This window comes from Electrophorus electricus, chromosome 8 (assembly GCF_041902795.1).
Source record: "Electrophorus electricus isolate QZ-2024a chromosome 8, ASM4190279v1, whole genome shotgun sequence".
Lineage (NCBI taxonomy): Eukaryota > Metazoa > Chordata > Actinopteri > Gymnotiformes > Gymnotidae > Electrophorus > Electrophorus electricus.
In genome coordinates, this window is record NC_137504.1 from 24,972,501 (window position 1) to 24,994,636 (window position 22,136).

Consider the following 22,136-nt stretch of genomic DNA (forward strand, 5'->3'; position numbering starts at 1 on the left):
TCACCACTCACACAAACGCACATACACATGTGCATATGCAGACCTTATACACACACACACCTCAAAATACATAAAGCCAGGATATTTTGTGGTGGTGTAGATTTGTTCAACAGTAACAATAAGCATACACACACTCCCAAGCAGACAAGCTCTCAGAGAGACATAACACTTCAGACATTTTAAGATTAACAGGTAGTTAAAGTTTCTGTGAATTACACAAGTTTTCCAAAGAAACAGAATGTTTCAGACAGCTGTCCTCCATCAGTTGTCCTGTCACTATCAGAAACACTTAGCTTGTACCTACATCACTTGACACTTCATTAGGTACACCTGTGAGACAGATGTTTCAGTTTCAGAAGTATACAGTTAAAGGATGGGAGTGTGCCCACCATCTACCTTGGACTTTACTGGTCAGATTCTGACCACAGGACCCTGGTGACTGGATATTAATTGTGGTGGATCATTATCAACACATGATTAACAATGAGACATTTTGACATTACTGCTGGCCCGAGGCTGGTTTGCCACCCCAAAAATATCCAGTCAGTGAACTGATTAAACGGATTATTGATGTGGATCTAGAAGAAAGCTAGCACAAAGTGCCAGTGTTCACTGATCAGGCTATAGATTTTAAATATACACCTACAAGATGTTTCCAGGGCTAAACAGTTTTGACAGGATAAGTCATCTTTGGGTGGTATACCTGACATGCCTGATGTTGTTCACACCAGGAGGAAATTCTCTGGAAAGTCAAAGAAGTGGAAGGCAATCTTCAGCCTGGGTCGGTCTGTCACTGACACCAAGGGGAAACTGAGTCGCAATGGGAGTGTGTTCATGAGAGCGCAGAGTGCCTCAGGTAGATCGCGTTCGTGTGTGTGTGTGTGTGTGTGTGTGTACTCTGTGAGAAGAAGAGGGACAAAGAGAAAAAGACATAAAAAGCAAGAAAAAAGAAAGGCAAAAAGCAGCTTTGCTGGGATATGAATCATTTTCTCCTGTTCAGCCTAAACATAACCTCAGGGGAAAAAAATATATGTGGTGAGAATTTGTGGGCTTTCTGACTCAGAGAGCTTTGAGACTTTCCATTACTAAAATGGACTCAGAATCCGTTTTCTGTTAATGGTCTCTAAAAACTAATAAGATGTGTAGTCACACATCATTAGCGAATGCATAATGTGTAATTTGACACGGTGTTGAACAGATGTGTTTTTGAAACATAAAATGGTATTTATATTTCTTCCACAGAAAAGACTGGGATACGACCATCGAAGAGCATGGACTCCCTCTGCTCTCTGCCAACAGGTGGGGCTAGAGAGCCATAAGCCAACCACCCCTGGCAGTGCTTTATCAGTACCATACAGTACAGTCTAGAGCTGACCAATGGAGTGTGTACATAACATAGGGCACTAGATACAGTGTCATTTATGCATATGTTGAAATAATTGGTCCAGCATAAGTTAATGAAAAAGCATTAGGAAAAGAGAGGGGATGGACTAATTTTCAGCAATGTATGTGTGTGTGAACTGATGTATCCTGTTTTTGGCCTTTAGTTCTCCCATGAGAGCCTATTTATACACTTGTGTCCTAATAACACTTTGTAAAATGGAGCTTGTGCAGAACAATACTTCTTTTGTGAACAAAATGAGTAATATATATTTGATCTGTATGCAAATAACACAGTACACAGAAACAGGCATTTACAAAGGACATATTTGAATGACCCTTTTCAATATAAAGGGAATTTTTAAATGTTTTAAAATGTGAAACAATTTTTAAATTGTGAAAATATAAATTAAATCACATACGTTTAATACTACAATCAAAATTTGATTTCCCTGATTTTTGCTTCCACTCAGACGATGGCAAATCTCCATCAGGCAGAGGGACTAATGGATTCTTCGCCCCCTTGGTGAAATCCCGAACCCTGGATTCGAACATCAGCTATGATCCAAATGAACAGGATCCACAGTGGGAATTTGACCTGCAGAAATCAAGCAGGGTTATTGGGGGCAGCCCGAGCACGAAGAGACGAGGTGCTCCAAATACCTCATCTTCATCCCCCTCTTCTTCCTCCTCTTCTTCTCCACTGCAGAGAGCTCTTCCCGAACAGCTGAAGGTGTTCAAAGGGGACGAACTGGGTGCCTGCCGGCCCACTTCTCCAAAAAATCGCCGCATGCTATATTCTGGTTCTTCCAACAATGGCTCCTCCAGGCCATCTTTCCCAGGCAGCCTGTTCCCACTGGAGTCCTCGCCTCGACATCAACGCAAGGCCCTCAACATCTCTGAGCCGTTTGCCGTATCCGTGCCTCTCCGCGTGTCCGCCGTCATCAGTGCGAACAGCACCCCTTGTCGGGTGGCGGGGAAGGAATGGGACTGGTCAGGGGGGGCACTGGCAAAACCTTCTGAGCCCCATGGCATGGAAAGCCTGGGTAACACTGGTTTCAGGGAGTTGGCCCCCAGCGGTAGCAGGGGTTTCAGTTCCCAAAACAGAGAGAAGGCGGCGGGCAGAGGCAACGGGTACATAGAGAAACCGCCTGGTGACAGCAGCAGAGGCAGCGGATGCCGTATCTATAGCAACAGCAGCTCTGTCCCCATGGAGAAGGAGGAGAGTCAAACAGTGGAGAGGGGTACCAGGGATGGACCCCCTAACACAGGGGCAGAAAGTAAGATGACTGGGTTGTGTGTATGTGTCTGTGGGTATGTGAGTGTGTGCATGTGTATGCAGATGTAAACATGAGTAAATGATTTCTGGCTCAACTGATCCTACAATTACTGATCATACACTAATTCTTTACTGGTCCTACTATGAATCCTAAATATGTTGATAATGTGTACATGACAATTATGCCTGCTTCTACATTGTTTTAATTCACTATAATGAGCTTCTTGCTATGCTGTTGCAAATGAGGATCGACAGTAAACATGTCTGTTGTTTTAAAGATTAAGAAAACCTTGTTTGGAAGCATTTATGGAAAATACAAGTCAAACAAGCATAAGGGTTCCGACAGCCTTGCACGAAATCTTAAGCCCGCACTGATGTTTTGAGGACGTGGAGCTCTTTGTAATGACAACATTGTTGTTCTTCCCTGTCCATTGTTTCAGGCAACGATGCAGAAGTGAAAGAGCTGCTCGCCAGTGTGGAAATGTCTGACAACCTGATGACATCTCAGCCCCAAGGAGCGCAACAAGAATTGTCTCTGTCCTCCAGGGAAACACTGGACACCTCACTAATGCAACTCAATGAGCCCAAAAATCTGGACCAACTGGTAGGAGTGATGATAATGATCATTTTAACACGGCGAAAATGTCCTCATTTTTTACTGTATAGACTTAAATTCAATAAATAAGTGCAACTAAATTCCTGAAATTCCAATTAAATTTTAATATGCTCTATTAATCTACTCTATTCGTTGAATACTAACTATATCCTGTTTTTATCTTATATTAGAATCACTATCAGAAATATTAACACAGGATGACTTATAGTTCTGTTTTTATTCACTAATTTGTAGTACCGCTTTTGTCGAGATCTTATCTATTTATTATTTTACTAAAACTACTAAATTAATTACTCTAGTCCTCATCATATTATATATATATATATATATATATATATATATATATATATATATATATATATATATATATATATATATATATATATATATATATCAATGAATGGCAAATATGTAATATTTTTTGATGTATTAATATTTCAAAACTTTAGTGTTTCAATCCTATCATAACAAAACTTTTATTGTATTATATAGGATATTGAGACAATCAGTGAGGAGCCATGGTCCAATATGCATCATGAGCTTAGGATCACTGAGTCTGAAACGAACATCCTGGAAGACCAGATGAAATCCAGTGCCTCCATGACCAAAATCACTGGAAATGATGGTGCTCTCAATCTTAATGCTCAAGCTAAAAGAAGAAGCAGTTGTCCTACTCACCCAGTATCTTCGAAGGGACACAGCAAAGAGGTCAATACAGGTCTGATGGTAGATCATGCTGGTGCTACTGTTTTTAACCCAACACTGAGGCCTTCGCCAGAAAGACCTTTGGAGCAAGAGCTTCAGAGCTGGAATTACATGGACAGTGTCAATGTCAAAAAGGATCACAGGAGCCTGGATTCTTTTGAGTCTCTGGACATTATGGCCAACAAGCTGCAATTCTTGCCATTCTTCCATCTGAAGGAGACCGACATTCTCCAAGATGCTGAATCATGGTCATCAGTTCCTTCCTCTGAAGACCCTTGTGTCAAGAAAGCCATCATTACTGAAGAGTCTTCTGGCTGCAGTGGCAGTATTAACCCATGTGGTCAGAGTCCTACTTTGTCCACAGAAAAAAGTGTTTTGTCATCGAAGCAGAAAAGCAATGACAATGAGAAAGAGAAAACCAACAGCAGCAGTCTTGATCTAACAGCCAAAGTAAAAGGAAGCATGGAAAGGCTCTCAAAATGCTTGGATGGAAGACGTCTCGCCACAGAAATTTCACATCAAGATGATGAGGACATATGGGGGAATCGTTTGGTAGGACTAGATCAGGTGGAACCCTGGGAAGACTTGAGCACCACAAAACTGTGGGTCACAAGCCCACTCCACACACCAAAACTGGAAGATCTTTTTCCTCTGCTGAAAACATCAGTGCTGGCTGAAAGTGAAGTGTCTACTGAGCCCAATATCAGCCACTTGCAAAAAGACAAGAGTGTTGTAGAGGACGTACACGTGAATGCTATGTGTTCATCTGGAGAACATACTGCTATGACCAGAGAAGCTGATACTGTACTCAACTGTCCCTCTGCCAAAGCAAAAACACCAGAAGGGGACAAAGCTGGTCTTGGAGATATATCAGATCTCTTTCTTGGTGCTAACTTAGAAGAGACTGGGAAGACAGCAGAGACTAAATGTGACTCTCCACAGCTTGCACAGTTCAAGACAGTAATCTACCAGGGAGAGGCAATCAGAACACCAAAGAGAAGCACTGGCACTCAAAAACAGAAGAGTTCTGTGTCTTCCCAAAGGCTTCACCGACAGGTATCACATGAACCATGCATTACAGGGAGGAATGAGGAAAACATTGCTCCAAAACACAGACCTTATTCTCTAAATTTGGATCTGGGACACCGGTGTATTAGGGACATCTCAAATAGGCAGAATCTTGACCTGGCAGACCCTTCCTCTTCACCAAGGGGTACAGTACCACATTCTGGGACAAAGCATGATGGGTTATCTCTGGAACTAGAGATGTTCTTACGAGACCGACAGGCACCCATGCGACGCAATTCTGCACCAGTGAGCGTGTCTTCAGTGCGCACTGCATTCATGATCAAAACGAGCCAGGCCAAAGCTGTGCCTGTTATACCTCCAAAGATTCAGTACAGCCACATACCACATCCAGTGGCAGAAAAGGGCAGCCATGATCAAGATAAAAGATGTGGGCCTGACCAGAACAAGGTAGAGAAAGCAGATTCTCTACCTCCTCTCCAGGGGGTAAAAGATCCCAAAGAAGAAAGGGAAAACTGCGAACCAGTTCCAAGGGTCCAAAAGCAGGCATCCATAGAAAAGCCCACAGAGACTCTCAAGCCAACATCTGCCCCAGAACCTCCAGTACTGAGGAGGAAGCGATCTGCCAACGGAGACTCTTTCATGGACTGTCCCAGACCCGAACGATCCACCTTACTTCAGAGATCTTCCTTCAGGAATCGTCCAAGACCTCAAAGCCTCATACTCTTCAGCCCTCCTTTCCCAATTATGGATTATCCTCCAGTGGGGGATGATGGCAAAGTTGTCCTGTCACCTATCAAGAGTCCTACCAAAACATCACCCCTTGATGTATTCACTAAAGAGCTAGCAGAAAACCTCAAGACTCCAGAAGGGGTCACTCTGCGAAATAAAATGACTTTACCCAAGAGTGGACAAAGACTAGAGACCTCTACAAGCTGCTTTTACCAGCCTCAGAGGAGATCTATGATTTTTGACAGCAGAAGCAACCGTCAGATTGAATGAGCTGCTCTAAGACTCATGAATGATGTTCACATCATAACTAGCTGAGGTTTTGGTTTTTTTTCCTTGACGAATATTGTACCATATTGAATAACAAGTTCTCTTTAAATTCTAAGGAAGACAAATTTAGAACTTTAAGTATTAGGCTTTGTTTTAAAATGCTGCTGCTGGCAACCTCACCATAGAATACTTCTACCATTCTTAAAGATAAATTAAATGCATTTTAGGCAAGCAGCACTGAAAAACTGCTCAGTGCCAAGTATTGTCCCTTCTGTTTTGCAAAATGACAATTCAGCCATACACAGAAATGTTACATGAAACAAGTAATTCCCCTGTGGTTGTTTGCTTGTTTTTTTTTCTTTGGAGTGATATTTAATATTATATCCTGCAACATGGGTATTTCATTTTCATTTCATATCCATTTCAGTGATTGTAGTCTGGGAACCAAAACCAAATCGGATAACGTTTGGTAAAAAAAAAAAAAAAAATGGCCCATGCAAGTGATACTGAATGATGTACTCAGTGAAAAAGAAAACATACCAACCTATAGTATGATGCCCTATTTGTTTTTAAAAGAGCCAAATGGGGAGCAATGAAGAGGATGAAATCTATAGATGGTGTTCTTAGGTTTTAATACACTGTTTTTCACTGTTTTTAGTTTTTCATAAAATATGTTTTCCATTTTCTTTTATTATCTATTTGAGAAGTTGTAGATATGAGATGTGCCAATACATAAAATATCCAGGGTTGTTAATAATGTGGCAATTAGTACTGAATGTGCTGATGTACAAGAGTTACATACCTTTACTGCAGAGAAAAGTTTGGAATCTTAAGCAGTGACTCAGGCCAGGCCTGACTTTGAACAGGCAATGGACTGAAACATTGCTTGAGTCACATTTGTTGTTTGTAGGTTATTTTTTTATTACTACTGCTTCATCTAGCCTGAAATGTTAAATTTGCCAAAGATATTAAAAGCATGCAGTTAACATGCATTTATGTCATTCCATAATGATTCCTGAAATCAACATAGAAATGTCTCTTTCAAAATTCTGTCTATGATGAAAAACATCTCATTGTACAAAAACTGCCTGGAAGCTCAACATGCATTTATTTATTTCTGCATTTTATGATGCCAATTTTATACCTTGTGGGAATAGGTTCCACTGTTGTATAAAACATGTCATTACAAGTGAAAATGTAAATTTTGATTCACAGTGTTTGCGTAGTTTCTACAGATTGCCACTGTCAAAGTTCTGTGGCCTTTGATAGCACAGATACTTTGCTGCTGTGCAGTATATGAAAATAAGTTGCTTCTTTTGCTGTGTTAAGGCCTGTTTTGATTAGCTTGTTGGTATCTGTAAGTATTTTAAGATTTTTTTGAGAGAGAAAAGTGGCATGATGGTCCTAAAGATGAAAGATGATGTAAAACACATGAAGAGCAAGGACTGAGAGTAATGTTTCACAGAAAGAGAAGCACGGGTGTTCTCCAGTGTACATTCAATATGCTCTCGCATGGAGACAGAGAAGAGAAAATGTATGTTGTCAATACCTGTAACCAAAGAACACTAACTTCATAATCTATATTTTGTATCACTCAAAATTCAATGTATGTATTCATTGTAAACAAAACAATAAATATACTTGATATGTACTGTATTTTTTACCTTGTTATATAAGATTTAAAGTACTTAAAGTACATATATAATTAAATTATAGTGTGTGTATGTGTATATATATATCTATATATCTATATCTATATATCTATATATATATATATATATATATATATATATATATATATATATATATATATATATATATATATATATATATATATATATATATATATATATATATAAGGACAATTCTAGCAGGATGATAAGTATAAGATATTTGTATTATGGCATAAAAATGATTAAATTAAAAAGCCAACACATGTTAATAAGAAGACACTGAAAACAAAAATACCAGGTGAATATTGATATTAATTTAAGCATTGACTGCAATGATATAATGGTAAAATCATTAAAAAGTACTATCTATAACAAGGCAATCAGCAATGACAGGCTTTATTAATATTTGTTTGTTTCTAATTAAGAGTAGGTTGGCAAACTCATCTGTTTGTATTTCACACTGAAATACATTTCTCATTCTTGCTTAATCCACCAGGACTGACAGAAGTGTCTCTGTTTTAGCCTTGTGTTTTTGGCTGCCCTTAAATCAGAGAGAAAGGATGTACTTTACTGAGCTTTGTGTGTCACAGCTGAAACAGCAGATGCAGCTTCAAAGCCAAGGATGATGACCAGAGTGATACACTGAAAGAAAAACCTACTAGAAACAAAGACTTCCTTTGCGTTTGCAGCCAAAAAAAACCCTCATGCACATTTGAATGCAGTGTGAGCCAGCATTTTTTTTTTAATTTTTATGGCAAACCTACAGCCAGTTTTCTAGTACAAAACTACTTTAGATCTACCCCGTCTAACCCCCCTGCACACATCCACATGGGTATATATGAAGCCATCCTGATGCATTCAAATACAAAGATAAATCTTGGTTGTGTTTATTTTGTAGTTCCTTGCATTGTTTCTTTGCCACTGTCACTTCTTGCTCATGGGGGTACTGTGGCCAAAATTGTGATGCTAGTTTGAAAAAATAAGGTAAGTACCATTTTCCCTCTTCATTGATGCAAATACAAGTAACATTTCTCATAAAATTATATCAAATGTTGTTCAAGAAAACAAGATAAACTAAACATAGCTGAGTAGTTTCATCAACTATCATTGCTACCCAAGTAAAATAATACCAGTATACAAATATAGGTTTAATGTGGTCTTTAATGTGTTTTGTAGAGTCCTACTTCTGAGAAACATATTCAGGTTTCTCAGTTTTCTTGTTTGACTCCTGCCGGGATCGGATCATTTTCTGTACCTAGGTACACAGTAAAAACATTGGTTTTCCCTCAAAAATATGATTAGCAACTAGATTTTTCTTAAAACTGTTCAATGGAGGAAATAACGACCAATAAATTCAGTATTAGAAAATCATGCAGTTTATGCATCTCAATACAGAATGATTTATGATATTGAAATCAGATCTTACAAGCCTAGAGTATAAATGGATTACACATCGGTCAGTCTCCCAGGCATCAAACAAGCCCAGTTCTGCATTAAATTAGTGTGTCACACAGATTCTTCATTACTAATGCCTTTTAATCCAAGATTAAGTGAGATTTCTGGGTAACTCATAATGTGTCCACAGTGGTATGCAAGATTCTAGTATTTATTCACATAAACCTGGGGAGGCTGGGGTTGTGGGGAGGGGGGGTGGAGGGGAGGGGGTAAACGTACCTTTTCTAGCATAAACTGTAGGGGGTCATCTGGTCTGTCATAAGCCAGATTCTCTATGATTTCCTAATAACAGACAGAAGGGAAAAGGAGATGAGCATGAATTGGGTCCAAGATGCATAGCTGCTGATTACTGGTTAGGTCTATGGTACTAGGTCGCCGTTAATTAATTTTCTTTCTTTCTTTCTTCTGCAAAAAATAAAAAATAAAATGTTTCAACTAAGCTTATAGATGACTGTTTTTCCAAGTAAAAAAAAACAAACTCCAGCTGTAATTTCAGTATGGAAATGGACAATAAACGTTTTAGCATGGTTAGTAAAAGTTATCACTGTAAATCACTATCCCCTTTACTTACTTCAAAGATCTGCAGAATGTTGTGACTTTCCATATACTTTACGGCGCGCTCGTAGGGGTCCATAATTTCCGTGATGAGCACGTTTTCTCTTGTGCCTGATTCCGCCATGTCAAAAGTGTTTTGGAGAATCCCATAAAAAATGGAAACCCGGAATACATAAAAAATAATTAGAAACACTGTCACGTGTGGATCGAATTAAAAAAAATAATAAAATAAAATAAAATAACTTTTTACGCCGTCGGCCTTGGCAGCCTTAAAACCGGCACCGTTTCTAGCGTAGGTAAGGTTATTATCGCGCCAGATTTTTGTGTATTTAGGCCTAAATGGAACGGAAGATCTACGGTGTCCTCAGGCTGGCTTCCGAGGGTTTGTGTTGTCGTTTGAAATGTCATCCCGTAACCCCTGGCAACTGTACACAAGGGACTATGATGTCATTTCTGTGAAAAGACAATGGTAGAAAGGGCCTTTTAGGTAATGACACACAAAATGTCCTGTCACTATCTACTCATACGTATTTTCCCCCTGTTCATGCAATACTTTACTATCTCACACCCAGTCATTTTGCCATGCTACGCTACAATATAAAAATATAATATAATATAGTATGGTTTTAGAACAATGAAGGCAAACAACGCAGGTGTAGTTCTATGTCCAAATAACTAAAGACTGTGTGTGTGTGTGTGTGTGTGTGTGTGTGTGTGTGTGTGTGTGTGTGTGTGTGTGTGTGTGTGTGTGCGTGTGTGTGTGTGTGTGTCTGTGTGTGTGTGTGTGTGTGGTTGGTGGAGTGGAAGTGATTATCCTTAAATCACAGCCTGTGTTGTAGAATTGGCAAACGATGTATTTTACTGATTGTTGATGTAAAAGTGTGTGGGATCCTTTCCTAGTCTAGCAAAGAATAGAATGGCTTCCACCTTGGTTTTCACCCTTCCTGTAAATGGTTAACATCATTGTAAGGTTTAAAGGTATAGCCAGCTTTCATCCGCTTTCATCTAAGATGTCATCTAAGATGTATTTCTGTATAGTCTGAACACATATTAAAGCCTGCAGCCAACATATGAAGAGTTTAAGGCCTATACATTAAAGCTACCGGGACCATAAAGGGTCTGAGGCCTAATTAAAACAAAACAAACAAACAAACAAACAAAACAAAAACACATTCAGCGGTTGGACTGTAAACAATGATATAAGAAAAGTGGTGGTTAATATATTAGTCAACATTAATAAACATTAGTAACATTATTATATACTAATAGATACTCTGGCAATAACATATTAGTAAAAATGGTATTTAGGGGGACGCAAATAAACATAAAGCGATAAAGGTCAGGATCGGACGAATGCAGGTAAGAACAAGGATAAAATAAGACTTCAGACTAAAGGTTTTTAGTTATTCTCTAGGCAACTCCTATGTTGTATACCTTGTTGGTGGCAATAAAGATCATCATCTGTTTTTCTCTACCATCCTGAATGCTGCCTCTCATTGTCTTCTGAGTGCTTAGATTTTTTTTTTTTTTTTTTTGCATAAGTGTTTTAGAAAAAGATTACAAAAGGGGAGCGGAACAAAACAGCCGTTTGTAGGTTGCGAGTCGTCCTCAGCTGACATCACATCCTACAGAGCGTGCATGTTATGTAGGGCAGACGGTGCTCGTGTCCCTCCGTGAACCCTCGCGGAAAGAAACGTTGTTGTTTGAGTTTAAATCCGGCAGGGGGAACTCAGAAGCAAGAAAACAGAGCTGTATAGCTACAACCGAACCGGAAACCTCTTCCAAGGCGGTTTGAAATTTAACATGAAAAAAAGCGACTGTTTAATTATATTTGTGACCAAATAACTTATTCTGTATTCAACTTTAGGATTCATAAACTTTCCATCTCCTTAACCTCAATTCCTGTGCCACTATATGATATGAAACTGTGTTTATCCAAATGGCGTTTCATCATGGGCTGATATTCAAATATTGTTCCAGCCAATATTCTGATACGATATGTTCTATAAAGAACACTTTACAGGCACATAAATAAGGTTGTGTACAATAATTACAATACGTACAAACCTAACCGGCGCTGCCCAGACATTTCTCAAAATGTATATTTTAAGATTAAAACCAGTGTCTGAACTAAGAATTCACTTCAGTTTGAACACTGATTATTCCTCGTCTAGACTACAGACTAGCGCTCGCGCTCGCGCTCTCTCGCACACACACACACACACACACACACACACACAAACACACACACACACACACACACACACACACACACACACACACACACCTGTCACTGTCTAGACAAGGGGGGGGGGGACAACGGGGTAGCTGGGGTCCCGCCGACCACTATTGCATTATTTTGTGTCAGTCACAACGACTCTGAGAACGTATTGGAGAACAAAAAACTTCGGTGCCTCTTTTCTTCGATCTGATTGGTCGACCAGACCGCCGCCACCATTCCTCATACGTTGCCTTGAGGTCAGCTAGGGACGTTAAAAAATAAATAAATGAGAAAATAGAAATGCGTAGAAAGTAAAAGGCACGAGAATGCATACTAGCTTGTTGGCGCAAAAAATGATAGGCAGCACCGCAGTCCAATGTGATGCTGCAGTGTGTTCGATGAAATTTACTGACATATCTCTCGCCCAATGTAAAGTAACGATAAGTGATAGACAAATGTAATTCTCAGATGACTGCCTCCTTTGATCGAGAATGGGACAGATGGACTTCAGGGAGTTTGGTTTGCGTTTGACTTGAAGACATTGCTAGAGGCTTAGTGCGTAGATTTACTTTTTTATACATATGTTAAGATAATTGTGTCCATAAATTAGCGAGCAGAATTAGCTGTTGTGCGAAAATAAGGAGCAACATCGACGGGTATTTCAGTACTCCTCGCTGATCGGTGTGAGAAGTACAGTGAACTCGGTGAAGAAACCAAAGATGCGTACTGTCCATGCTGGTTCAGACCAAACAACCTGGGTATAGGGAAGACTGGTTTCGCTTTCAGAGCCACAATGGAGCCAGTTTCCACGGTCCTCGCTCCTCAAAAACGAGGGCGTGCGGCTCAACGATTGGGGTAAAGTCACGTTGAACGATTTATGTCCCAACCTACGCGATTCAAGATAGCCCATTCTGTTCCAATCGTCAGTGAACAGGCGTGGCTGCCTAAAATCTTCGACGAATGGTAAAAAGAAAGGGGAGGGCATCACTGAACTGGTCGAGGTCCTCTCCGAAGGTAGGCTGCAGCGTGTGTTTATTGATGAGATGAAAGAAGATGGAAGTGAGAAATGAAACAAAGTAAGGGAAAATATTAAAAAAAAAGACTCGAACCTTGCCGGAGGAAAAACCGGAGAAGCTGTGAAACGCTGTCGCCACTGGAGAAGACGCTTAGACCAGCAGGTAAGAGGAAGGGGAGGGGGAGGAGGTTAATACTATCTATGTTAGGCTATTTATAAGAACAGTAATTCCAGTTGTACCCCTGATGTGAGATAGAAAAAAACTTAATCAGGAGGCGAAATCATTTAATAGCTTGAAAATAGTCCCGTTACCCAAGTCTCTTGCTCACGCGCGGTTACTGTACGGTTCTTGGAAGAGATTTGAGAAACTTCACGAAATTTGCACATTTGGAGGTCCATCAATTATCACTTTATCTGGAAAGTGTATATAGTTTATTTGTTTCAGTTACGGAGTTACTTAAATCGTCCATTTGTCTTACACTGAAACAAAAAAAAAGACGCGCGGTTGTCTGAAGTAACATCTCAGGTAATATTAACGTATCATTTTTATCGTATTATCTTATTTAGGAGTAGTTTGTAGCTTTCGAGTCGTATCGACTTTGGATTAGGTGGCCTCTTCAATATTTCGTGTCTTGTTGGTCTAACATCACTAAATCATGACATGTAGGAGCGAATTGCGACTCAGCGGAGGCGCTGGGAGACGGGGACTCTCCTACACCCAGCCAAAATATTTGGGAGAATAATGCTCCACTTACAGCGGGTTAACTGTACAGCGTTTAGATTAGCGGCCGTCACCAGCACAGTAAATATCACACTGTAGACGATTTTAACTATTTAAGGAGCTAAAATTTTACTCTTTTAAACCATAATCAGCCATCTTGGTATTTTGGGGAGCTATCGCTAAATTTTTATTAACCCAGGAAGATTTACGCGCTGGCTCAAGGAGCGGGCCAACTAGTGACAAAATATCTGGTAGGCTACGGATGTTGCTGTTTTGTATTGTTTCCATTGCTTGTAAATTTATATGAAAGTATGCAGCTGTTGTACCTCTCTCTCTCTCTCGCTCTCGCTCTCGCTCTCGCTCTCTCTCTCTCTCTCTCTCTCTCTCTCTCTCTCTCTCTCTCTCTCTCTCTCTCTCTCTCTCTGTGTGTGTGTGTGTTTTGTCTCTCATGTCGTATTAAGTGTCTGTTAGCTATTCGTTCCGTCAAAATTATGAATAGATAGAAGACAGAAGTGGCCAACAATCTAGTTCACGTAGTCTAGTTCGTGAGTAAAGGCACCGAAATTTAGTTTCGCCTCGAAAAGCCAAACGCCTTTCTGCTCCTTCTACTCGGTATTCCAGTATCATGTTTTCTTGTGCCCTCTTTTCTTGGCTGTGTAGCAAAATGCCCGCTTGCCCACGACGCACACATGTACAGCCCACCTAAACTGTAAATACTTTTTAGCGTTTCAATAAGAAGTAAGTTCAGCCGGTGTAGCGAAAAAAGAGAGAGAGATCGTACTCAGTTTGGGAGGCAGTCGGGCCTATGGGCAACGGTCCGCTCAGAGCGGTGATATTATTATCTCCGTAGAGTAGCAGACGACGGAGAGGCGCTGAAAACCAAGACGCTGGCCCGTGGTAGAACAGAAGATAGTGTGTCGCCTTTTGAGTTTCCCATCCCTTGTCTTCAGTGTTACCTATAGTAAAACATGTGTCTCTGTTTATAAAGGCTGACTTGAAAAGACTTTTGGGTTTCATGATGCTTTTTAAAAAGACTTATAGATGAAGATTAGGTTATTGGAATGCTTTACTGTGGTGAGCTGTTTGGAAGCAAAGGCAGATTTGTTCATTTAAGACACGGTGCTATAGTTTGTCTTTTGACTTTTTTGACAGTCTAACAAACATGCCTATTCGACCTTGGAACTTTTATTGACCCAGTACGCTAAAACATGTCATGCATTCAGGTCCCAACGTATTGATAAAATCACTGTAAGTATTTTAATGAGTTAAATGCAGTGGGTTTAAGGGTAGCCGATTCTGTTTCTGTCTTTTTGTGATTGTCGGGTGAACTGTTAGTCTGTGGTGAGTCGAGACATTGTTACAGTTTAACAAAAGAGTGGGATTTAACGTTCCTTTGGCACAAATTGCCGTCCGATTTTAACCCTCCACGTTGTACTATTGCAATAGCTCTGTTATTAAATTTTGAACAGCGGCCGTATGTAAAGCGGTCCTGAGTAGGCCGCAACTTGACATTATGGGTCACCACAGGTTATAGTGGCAGGAGCATCGGAACTGTGCCCAGAGCTTTTAAAATGTTCAGGCATTTAAATATTGTTACTTAGTCTTTATGAAAAGTTTAACCAAGTTGTTACACTAATTCTTTTATAAAACACTTGTTTTGGCTTGCTCGAGATCGTAAAGGATGTGCACTCCTTTTGCATAAAGGTGGAAGGTCATGCTCGCTCTGAGTTACCATAAAATGTAGCAGCATTCCCAAATCAATATTTTCTTGGCACTACTGCGAATTGCATACCAATACCAATTTCTACCAGATACTATTTTTCCAACAATTTCTATTTTTCAGCATTTTGATTTTGCCATATGCCACACAGAAATGTGTTTTCTAACAAAGATCCATTAATCTATATTTTAACATAAATAAATGAACCGTTTTGTAATATAAATTGCTTAATTTGATTGGAGTTTGCATACTGTATGTTTCATTGACATGAAATAAAATATTCTATAAGTTTAAATAAAACATTATATATAGCCTATCATTTCCTTTTTAATTAATTAATTAATTTATTTATTTATTACAAAGGGGGCAAGTTTTGTATCCCATTACTTGAATAGTAATATTGTCATTTTGTTTTTTTTATTTTACATGTATTTAATTGCACTGATTTATTTGAATGAGTTTGCATACCTACAAATAACAAATTTGCAGTCAGTTTCTGAGTTCTAGCATGCCAGCTTTTTTTTGGGGTGGGGGGGGGTATGGTGCAAGTGCTTGCCGCCTTCTCTAATGTTGTAGGCCATATCAATGTAATATTGTGCAAGTCACTGTAAAGCATTTTTTACATGAGGCCACTAAAATACACATCAAAACCGATAATACACATTTTTGTTTACTTTGGCACATGCAGCATAAATTCACTATCAGTCCTGAAGTTTCCCTCCTCCTCATTTAGCTGATCTTTTCAGTAAGAATTTTTAACCCATTAATGCCTAAAAACATGATTGTCTGTGTAAACTTTGCAAGCACTTCCTTGTTTAGGTATATATTAGCCAGTGCATGAGTTTCAACAATCAATGTAGGTAATAGGCTCTTTAGTTTCCCTTACACATTTTGTCATCGTTTTAAGACAAGTGAACAATTTAAAGTCTATGCCCCTTTATAAGAGTTTAATAAATGCAGGAAAAGTGGTGTGTAAGTATAAAGCTTTGCTCATGTTATTAATAACTCCTTTAAAAGGAACAGCAAATTTGTTTTATCCCATGTGTGCATCATTTGATGTATCTGCATTTGTAAGGTAGTTTGTTGATGGTGATATTGACAGCAGCTATTTGTTCATGGATATTAATATATGCATTAACTCATTGCAGAGCTTAACCCTTGCTTTTCCATTTTAACAGGTCATGCTGCTATTCATCTTGATATTTTTATGTGTAGAAGACTGTGTTTATCTGTCTTTTATTTTTGCTGTGTATGAAAGCCAATATCTGTTTTTAGGCCTAATTGAAAATCCTCTTTATTTAGATTTCTTATTACAGTGGGATATTTAGCTCAATTTTGAGTGCAAGATTTGTTCTTGGTATCAGCTGATTTGTACAGTGTAAATAGCCTTAGTTTATCAGCTCTATAACTGCCTTCATAAACATAATGTTTCTCATCATCATACTTAGCATGAGCCTAAAATAAATAAATAAATAAAACAGGCCAATAAAATGGATTTTCAGAATTCTGGCACTGGCGGACTAGATCGTTTGCATGGTGTTTGTTTTGGAGACACTGTATTAGGGCTTCAAAGACATCTCTCCTATGTCACACCCAGACACATATTAACGGCCCTGGCAGCTGGCTTGGAATTGATTAGATTTGCCATTTCTACCATCTCCCTATTTGACAGAATGACACTCTAAAAAATTATAACCATAGTTCCTCAGTCAGGTCATTTATATTGAAGAGCATAACAGCTGGTTAATCTTTAAGAATACCACACAATAGCAACATACGTAAGGTTCCTTTTAAGTACTTCTGTTGTTCTGTGAGAACAGAATGAAGTACTTATGGTGTTCTGCGAGAAGTTAAGATACAGGGATACTCTAACCATTGTTAGAGAAATGACCTTCATTGGTCTAATTGAAAGTCAAGGCCAAATACGAAAAGGCCTCGGAGGGGGGCTTTTTGATGATGAAACCGGCTGTACTATTTCACAGGCCTTAGAAATAGTAGTCTATTTTCACCTAACACCACTAATTTGGCTGTTAATAATCAAATATTAATTTCTTTCTCAACTTAATTCCCTTGCTGAAAGTTTTGCAAAGGTATTAAGAAAATGTCACGGTGACTTGTCGGAGAACAGCACTTGAGGAAGATGGTGATATGAATGAGGGTCACATGACACAGACTTGAAATAGACCTTAGCAACAGTGTTATCTTTGAGATATCAAAGTTTTAAGGATTTTTTGGCTTGGTTGGGTTGTTTTTCTCCCCACCTCCACATTACATATATTTTTAATAAATGCAGTGAGCATAATGCCCTGGATTAGCTAAAAAGTTTAAAAGATGATCATTTAAACAGAAAGGTTCTTATATTTGTATTCATGTCATTTCCTTATTGTGATATTAATTATATTCAGTATATATCTGATCTGACATTTTTGGAAGTTGAGGCCGATTAGATTCCGAGCGTCCAGGACAGGAAGAGCCAAGTGATAGAATGAAGTGTGCTGGTAATATTGATTCCTTTAAGAAGACTCACTTTTAGTCAATGACCAAACATAATCTGTATTTGAGAAAACCTGATCTCTGTTATGTGTAAATGCATATATATATGTTTGTTTTCTTGTGATTTTTTTTTTTCATTGTTCTTCACATTGAGTTCCAAATTCCTTGAATGCTTGTGGGATGTGGGTAGATATGATGACAACTATTGCTGTTTTTTTCTATAAGTTATAGATTTTTTTTATCAGTTACCAACCTATGAAATTATGACTGTGCCATTTCCGCAAGGTGCACCTCTTGCACATTGATTAATACATCGGGTAATATTACCCAGGAATGCGTTAGTATATATTCAAATTTAGTTTGCCTTAGGTTTATCAAGGATTCCAAATTTTGAATGGGCCTCAGTTGGGTTTTGGGCTTCAGAAGCTGTCAATCCATGCTTGATCTGGTGTTTCGATTCTGGTGTTTGTGTTTATCACAGCATATCATAAGAAGTTCTATAGTTTCATCTCAATGGTCTTCAGTGTAAAAGAGTCCTTTGTTTGTGCTGATGTTCCTGTGTGGACCACAGGGAGGGTGTTGCTTTTCCCCAAGGATTGTTGATTGCGATTTCTTGTTGAGTTCCAGGGAAAGTTCAATAGCTTTTCTGGAAATGTTTTGGAATACAATACAAATTACTGTGTCCTACATGCAGAATGTTCTGAGGTTTAGAAAGAGACTAGAGAAGGGTACTGACTGAAAAGTGAGGTGAATAGTGTAAACGTGGTAAATAGGTATGTTTCAGCTGTTCACTCTTCAGATATTAAACAGATGAGTCGTGCAGCATTATTTTACAAAGTTAAAGAAACTAGCACACACCAAGGACAAAGACAGATGGAAACCATGGTAACGGTGACCAGCCGGCGACTTGCCATTGTTCAAACATAACTTGGACAACTTTTACTCCTTTTTTCTTTTTTTGGCGGGGGGGGGGGGGGGGGTTTGCTCTGCTCCGAATCAGAACTCGGTAGAAACACTTTCAGCCCATAGAATATCCATGTAGCAATATGGAGACAAAATGGTGACAAGCTGGCAGCCATAATGTGCAAGTATAGACACAAAATAAAATTGCCAGTGCTGAAGGAGTTCATGCAGACTAGTTGGGCACACAAGTGAACACTTTAAGTGTTAACACAAAATCAGTGGCATCACCACAAAGATGTGTAATCAAATGTACTTCATATATCTGACATTTGATTGGGTGTGATGTTCTCAGTGACAGGTCCAGATTGGCTGAAGACGACACTGTCAGAGAGACATCAGATGTGACCGCTCCAGCCAAGGCAAGGTGGAGAGGAAAGGTGTTCTCCATCCGAAAGTGAGAGGTAAGCTCAGTTAACTCGTGGCTAGTTTACACACCTCTTGGTTTAGGTGGATACGGATGAGAGGGATCTGACCCTTGATACATCCGAAAGGCCATTAGAGGGGGAAGAGTGTGCAGCACACATCAAATAATTTTGAACCAATCAAAATAGCAGAATCACCCCCTTTCATTCAATCAGGCTTGAGTATTATACCGGACATACCCTTCCTGCCTCTTTCCTGCTTTTCCTCCATCAGTCAATGAGTTATTCTACATGGTAGTCCTTAATAGAGGGTGCGTTGTGTCAGTAGAAGTCATGAATCAGTCAGTGTCAAAAATTAAGCTCCTCCCTTATGATTGGTTAGGTGTCCTCTTGCCTCATGTGAAAAACACCTATAGAGGCATATAACCACATCATGTAAATATAGTGCAGTCTATAGAAAGCTAATAAATAAGAGTTACTCTGTCCGGGAATCTGTCAATAAACACTTAGCTCAAAGCGTACATACTCGAAACTATAAATGTAGCCTATAACACAGTAACGCGTTTACTCAGAGAGACCTGGCAGGAGGCCGGCTCCTGAGATCAGGAGACACATTCGTAGACCACTTGCCAACAGGTAGAAACTTGTTTCATTTCTCTCAAGTTCTCAGTGACACATTAAACAGGGAACCCTTCCACAAGGTGGAAGAGTGTGAGGAGGAGTTAGAGAGAGGCGAGTTGGTCTGTGTAAAATGAGCTGCAGAGGAGGCTTTGGGACATCTGGACGATATTTATGAAAATAGCACAAGGCAAGAATTTGTTTTTGCTTTATTCAGTATGGTAGCTTTCTGAGACGCTATACAGGAAGCTTTTATGTGTTAATACAAGGGATCATTCCAAATGGCCCAGAAACATCCCAGTAACAAATGTTTAACTAGTTGATCTAAAAAATTCTAATATTGATTAAAATATTAATCCTTATTTAGATGATGCTATCAATGTCCTACCTCCAATTTTTGTCCTGTTATTGACTATGTGTACAATACAAATAGCACAAGAATAGCACATCTTCAGTGATATCTTACCACAATTTCTCATCTGTTGTCACGTGAACAAGGTGAAGGCATACCCTGTTATCACTTTCAACGACTTTGAACCTTTGCAGAGTTACTTTGGTGTCATCAAAGTGAAGGTTCTGCATTCTAGGGGGTTCCAGGCACCTGCTCCTCCCTGCTGTGTAAAGAGCAGGCTCTTGTTTCCTCTTGTGCAGCACACCGTTCTCTCTCTCTCGGCCACTTTGTACTCTCGCTCAAGTATAAGTTACCTGTTGTTATAAGATGCCTGACTTTCCTTTATCACGTCGTTGTGTAACTGCTAGAGACAATACCCCCTCCCATCCATTAGCAAGCGTCTTCCAACTGTCTGTTTGTCAGTGTTGCAGTTGTTGCAGATTTATGGTAATTTGTGAATCATTCATTCTTTTTCTTAATTGAGCCGCAGATTTGCGATCTGTTCCAAAGGTTCTGCCATTACTGTGTGAATGTTCCTCTGAGTTGTAGAGTCACACTGTGTCCTGCTGACTGGGTTCCTCGTTTCCATGCTGGTTTTTGAAGAATTGTGACTTGCCAAATGGTTGGAGTTACTCTCCTCCACGTAGCTTGATTTTACAGCTCCAACAAGTTTGGTATAATTTGGCTTTTTAAGGGTCTCGCGGGTGTTGTACATTTGGAGAGCAGTTCTTTTTAGACACTCTTCTGTCAGTCCTCAGTGTCTCCGTGTGTTTTAGTGATTTTTGGGACGTGTCCATAGATGGGATAGGAGTGAGGCGTCTGAGTTGTCTTGGTGACATGGGCAGAGGTGTTAGTAGGAATGCACTGTGTAATGTGGCAGCGGTTCGAAAAGTACGCCCTCGGTATAGGTGATGACAGTCTTGCTCCTCCGGCCTCTAGATAAGGCCATAGCCCTTTGTCTGTTCCCAGCTCTTCACTCTGAACCACGAGGCCAAAGGCTGAGACTCTACCTAGTGACAGCGCTCTGTTTCCATGCTCACCACAGTCTGGGCGCATGTTTACATATGTGTGTACGTGCGCTTTTATATATATATGATTCTGTGTCTGTATGTGTGTGTTAGTGTGTGCATGTATGTGTGTCTACATCTGTGTCTGACTTCGTGTGTCTTGGTATCTGTGTCTTAGTGTGTGCATGCGTGTGTGCCTTTATCTGTGCTGGTGTGTGTGCGTGTGTGTGTCTGCCTATATCTGTGTGTGTGTGTCTGCCTATATCTGTGTGTGTGTGTGTGTGTGTTTGACCCTTGCATGGCCCTCCCGTGAGTGCTTGTTAATGTCACTGCGTGCGTCAGGATTTGGCGTGTGCTCCAGGCGAGTGTATATTGTTCACCTCAGATGACTCGTATGGGGGCAGTAACATGCACCTCTGCTATCTGCCTTACACACCCATACCAGGAAACCAGTTTCTTGCTGTCACACTTAGATCTCATCTGCCACAGTGGGAACATTTACCTTAGAGAGAAACGTTCTTTGCGCTCAGTAGAGTTTTACAATACCAGAGGAGCACCAACAGCTAATCTCTCAGCCTTTTTTGCATATATAATTAGCAGTTTAAAATCGCTGACTTTGCTTGGCGAGTCCTTCTCCTTGTACAAAGTAAAACGCTGGTTCTGGTTAAAACCTATTGAAAAGTTACGTTTCTGATAGGTTGTGTGAAGCCGGCTTATGAATTATACTGTGTTGGATATAAACAGGTCGGTGGTGGTGTGCTTGGCCTAAACACTGGGACGTTACTGGGAGTCTTATTTCCATTGAAGCAGACAGATGGCACGGACTTGCTGCCAGAAGCGTTTTTGCATGTACACAGAGATAAAACCTGTCAGGCAGTTAATGGTTAATAACCAAATTTCTTTACCAAACATATTTTGTTTAGGCAAAAGACGGGGC

At 39.7% G+C, this 22,136-nt stretch overlaps 3 protein-coding genes across 10 annotated transcripts in view; 2 read left to right on the forward strand and 1 right to left on the reverse strand.

The window, feature by feature from the left end:
- The window catches only part of arhgap31 (Rho GTPase activating protein 31), a 22,204-nt gene extending 14,548 nt beyond the window's left edge, over positions 1-7,656 (forward strand). For both annotated transcript variants that reach the window (XM_081719407.1, XM_027025807.3), the window contains 5 exons: positions 732-856; positions 1,243-1,299; positions 1,854-2,660; positions 3,100-3,263; positions 3,768-7,656. In XM_081719407.1, coding sequence (XP_081575533.1) covers positions 732-856; positions 1,243-1,299; positions 1,854-2,660; positions 3,100-3,263; positions 3,768-6,008 — 3,394 coding nt within the window. In that variant the 3' untranslated portion in view covers positions 6,009-7,656. The remainder of the gene's footprint in view (positions 1-731; positions 857-1,242; positions 1,300-1,853; positions 2,661-3,099; positions 3,264-3,767) is intronic.
- Positions 7,657-8,821: 1,165 nt separating this feature from the next.
- tex55 (testis expressed 55) lies at positions 8,822-10,093 on the reverse strand. Its single transcript, XM_027026122.3, has 3 exons — positions 9,705-10,093; positions 9,353-9,415; positions 8,822-8,933 (listed from the first exon to the last, which is right to left on the reverse strand). Exons 1-3 carry the CDS (start codon positions 9,810-9,812, stop codon positions 8,859-8,861), a joined length of 246 nt encoding a protein of 81 aa, XP_026881923.1. The 5' UTR covers positions 9,813-10,093; the 3' UTR covers positions 8,822-8,858.
- Positions 10,094-12,384: 2,291 nt separating this feature from the next.
- zbtb20 (zinc finger and BTB domain containing 20) overlaps positions 12,385-22,136 on the forward strand; it is a 55,736-nt gene continuing 45,984 nt past the window's right edge. For 2 of the 7 annotated variants that reach the window (XM_081719300.1, XM_081719303.1), the window contains exons 1-2: positions 12,385-13,087; positions 19,114-19,222. The gene's annotated coding sequence lies outside the window, so the exon portion shown is untranslated. Of the gene's footprint in view, positions 13,088-13,155; positions 13,451-13,519; positions 13,897-19,113; positions 19,223-22,136 lie in introns of those variants that run through there. The other 5 variants (XM_035526954.2, XM_081719304.1, XM_081719301.1 and 2 more) reach the window with 5 other exon arrangements.

What these genes read in the sequence shown, in the direction of transcription:
- tex55 (XM_027026122.3), bottom strand. Translation starts at nt 9,812, where the DNA reads ATGGCGGAATCAGGCACAAGAGAAAACGTGCTCATCACGGAAATTATG. An exon ending in ACATTCTGCAGATCTTTGAA is followed by an intron (nt 9,416 to 9,704) that starts GTAAGTAAAGGG and finishes GTCTGTTATTAG; the next exon opens with GAAATCATAGAGAATCTGGC. An exon ending in TACAGTTTATGCTAGAAAAG is followed by an intron (nt 8,934 to 9,352) that starts GTACGTTTACCC and finishes CTGTGTACCTAG; the next exon opens with GTACAGAAAATGATCCGATC.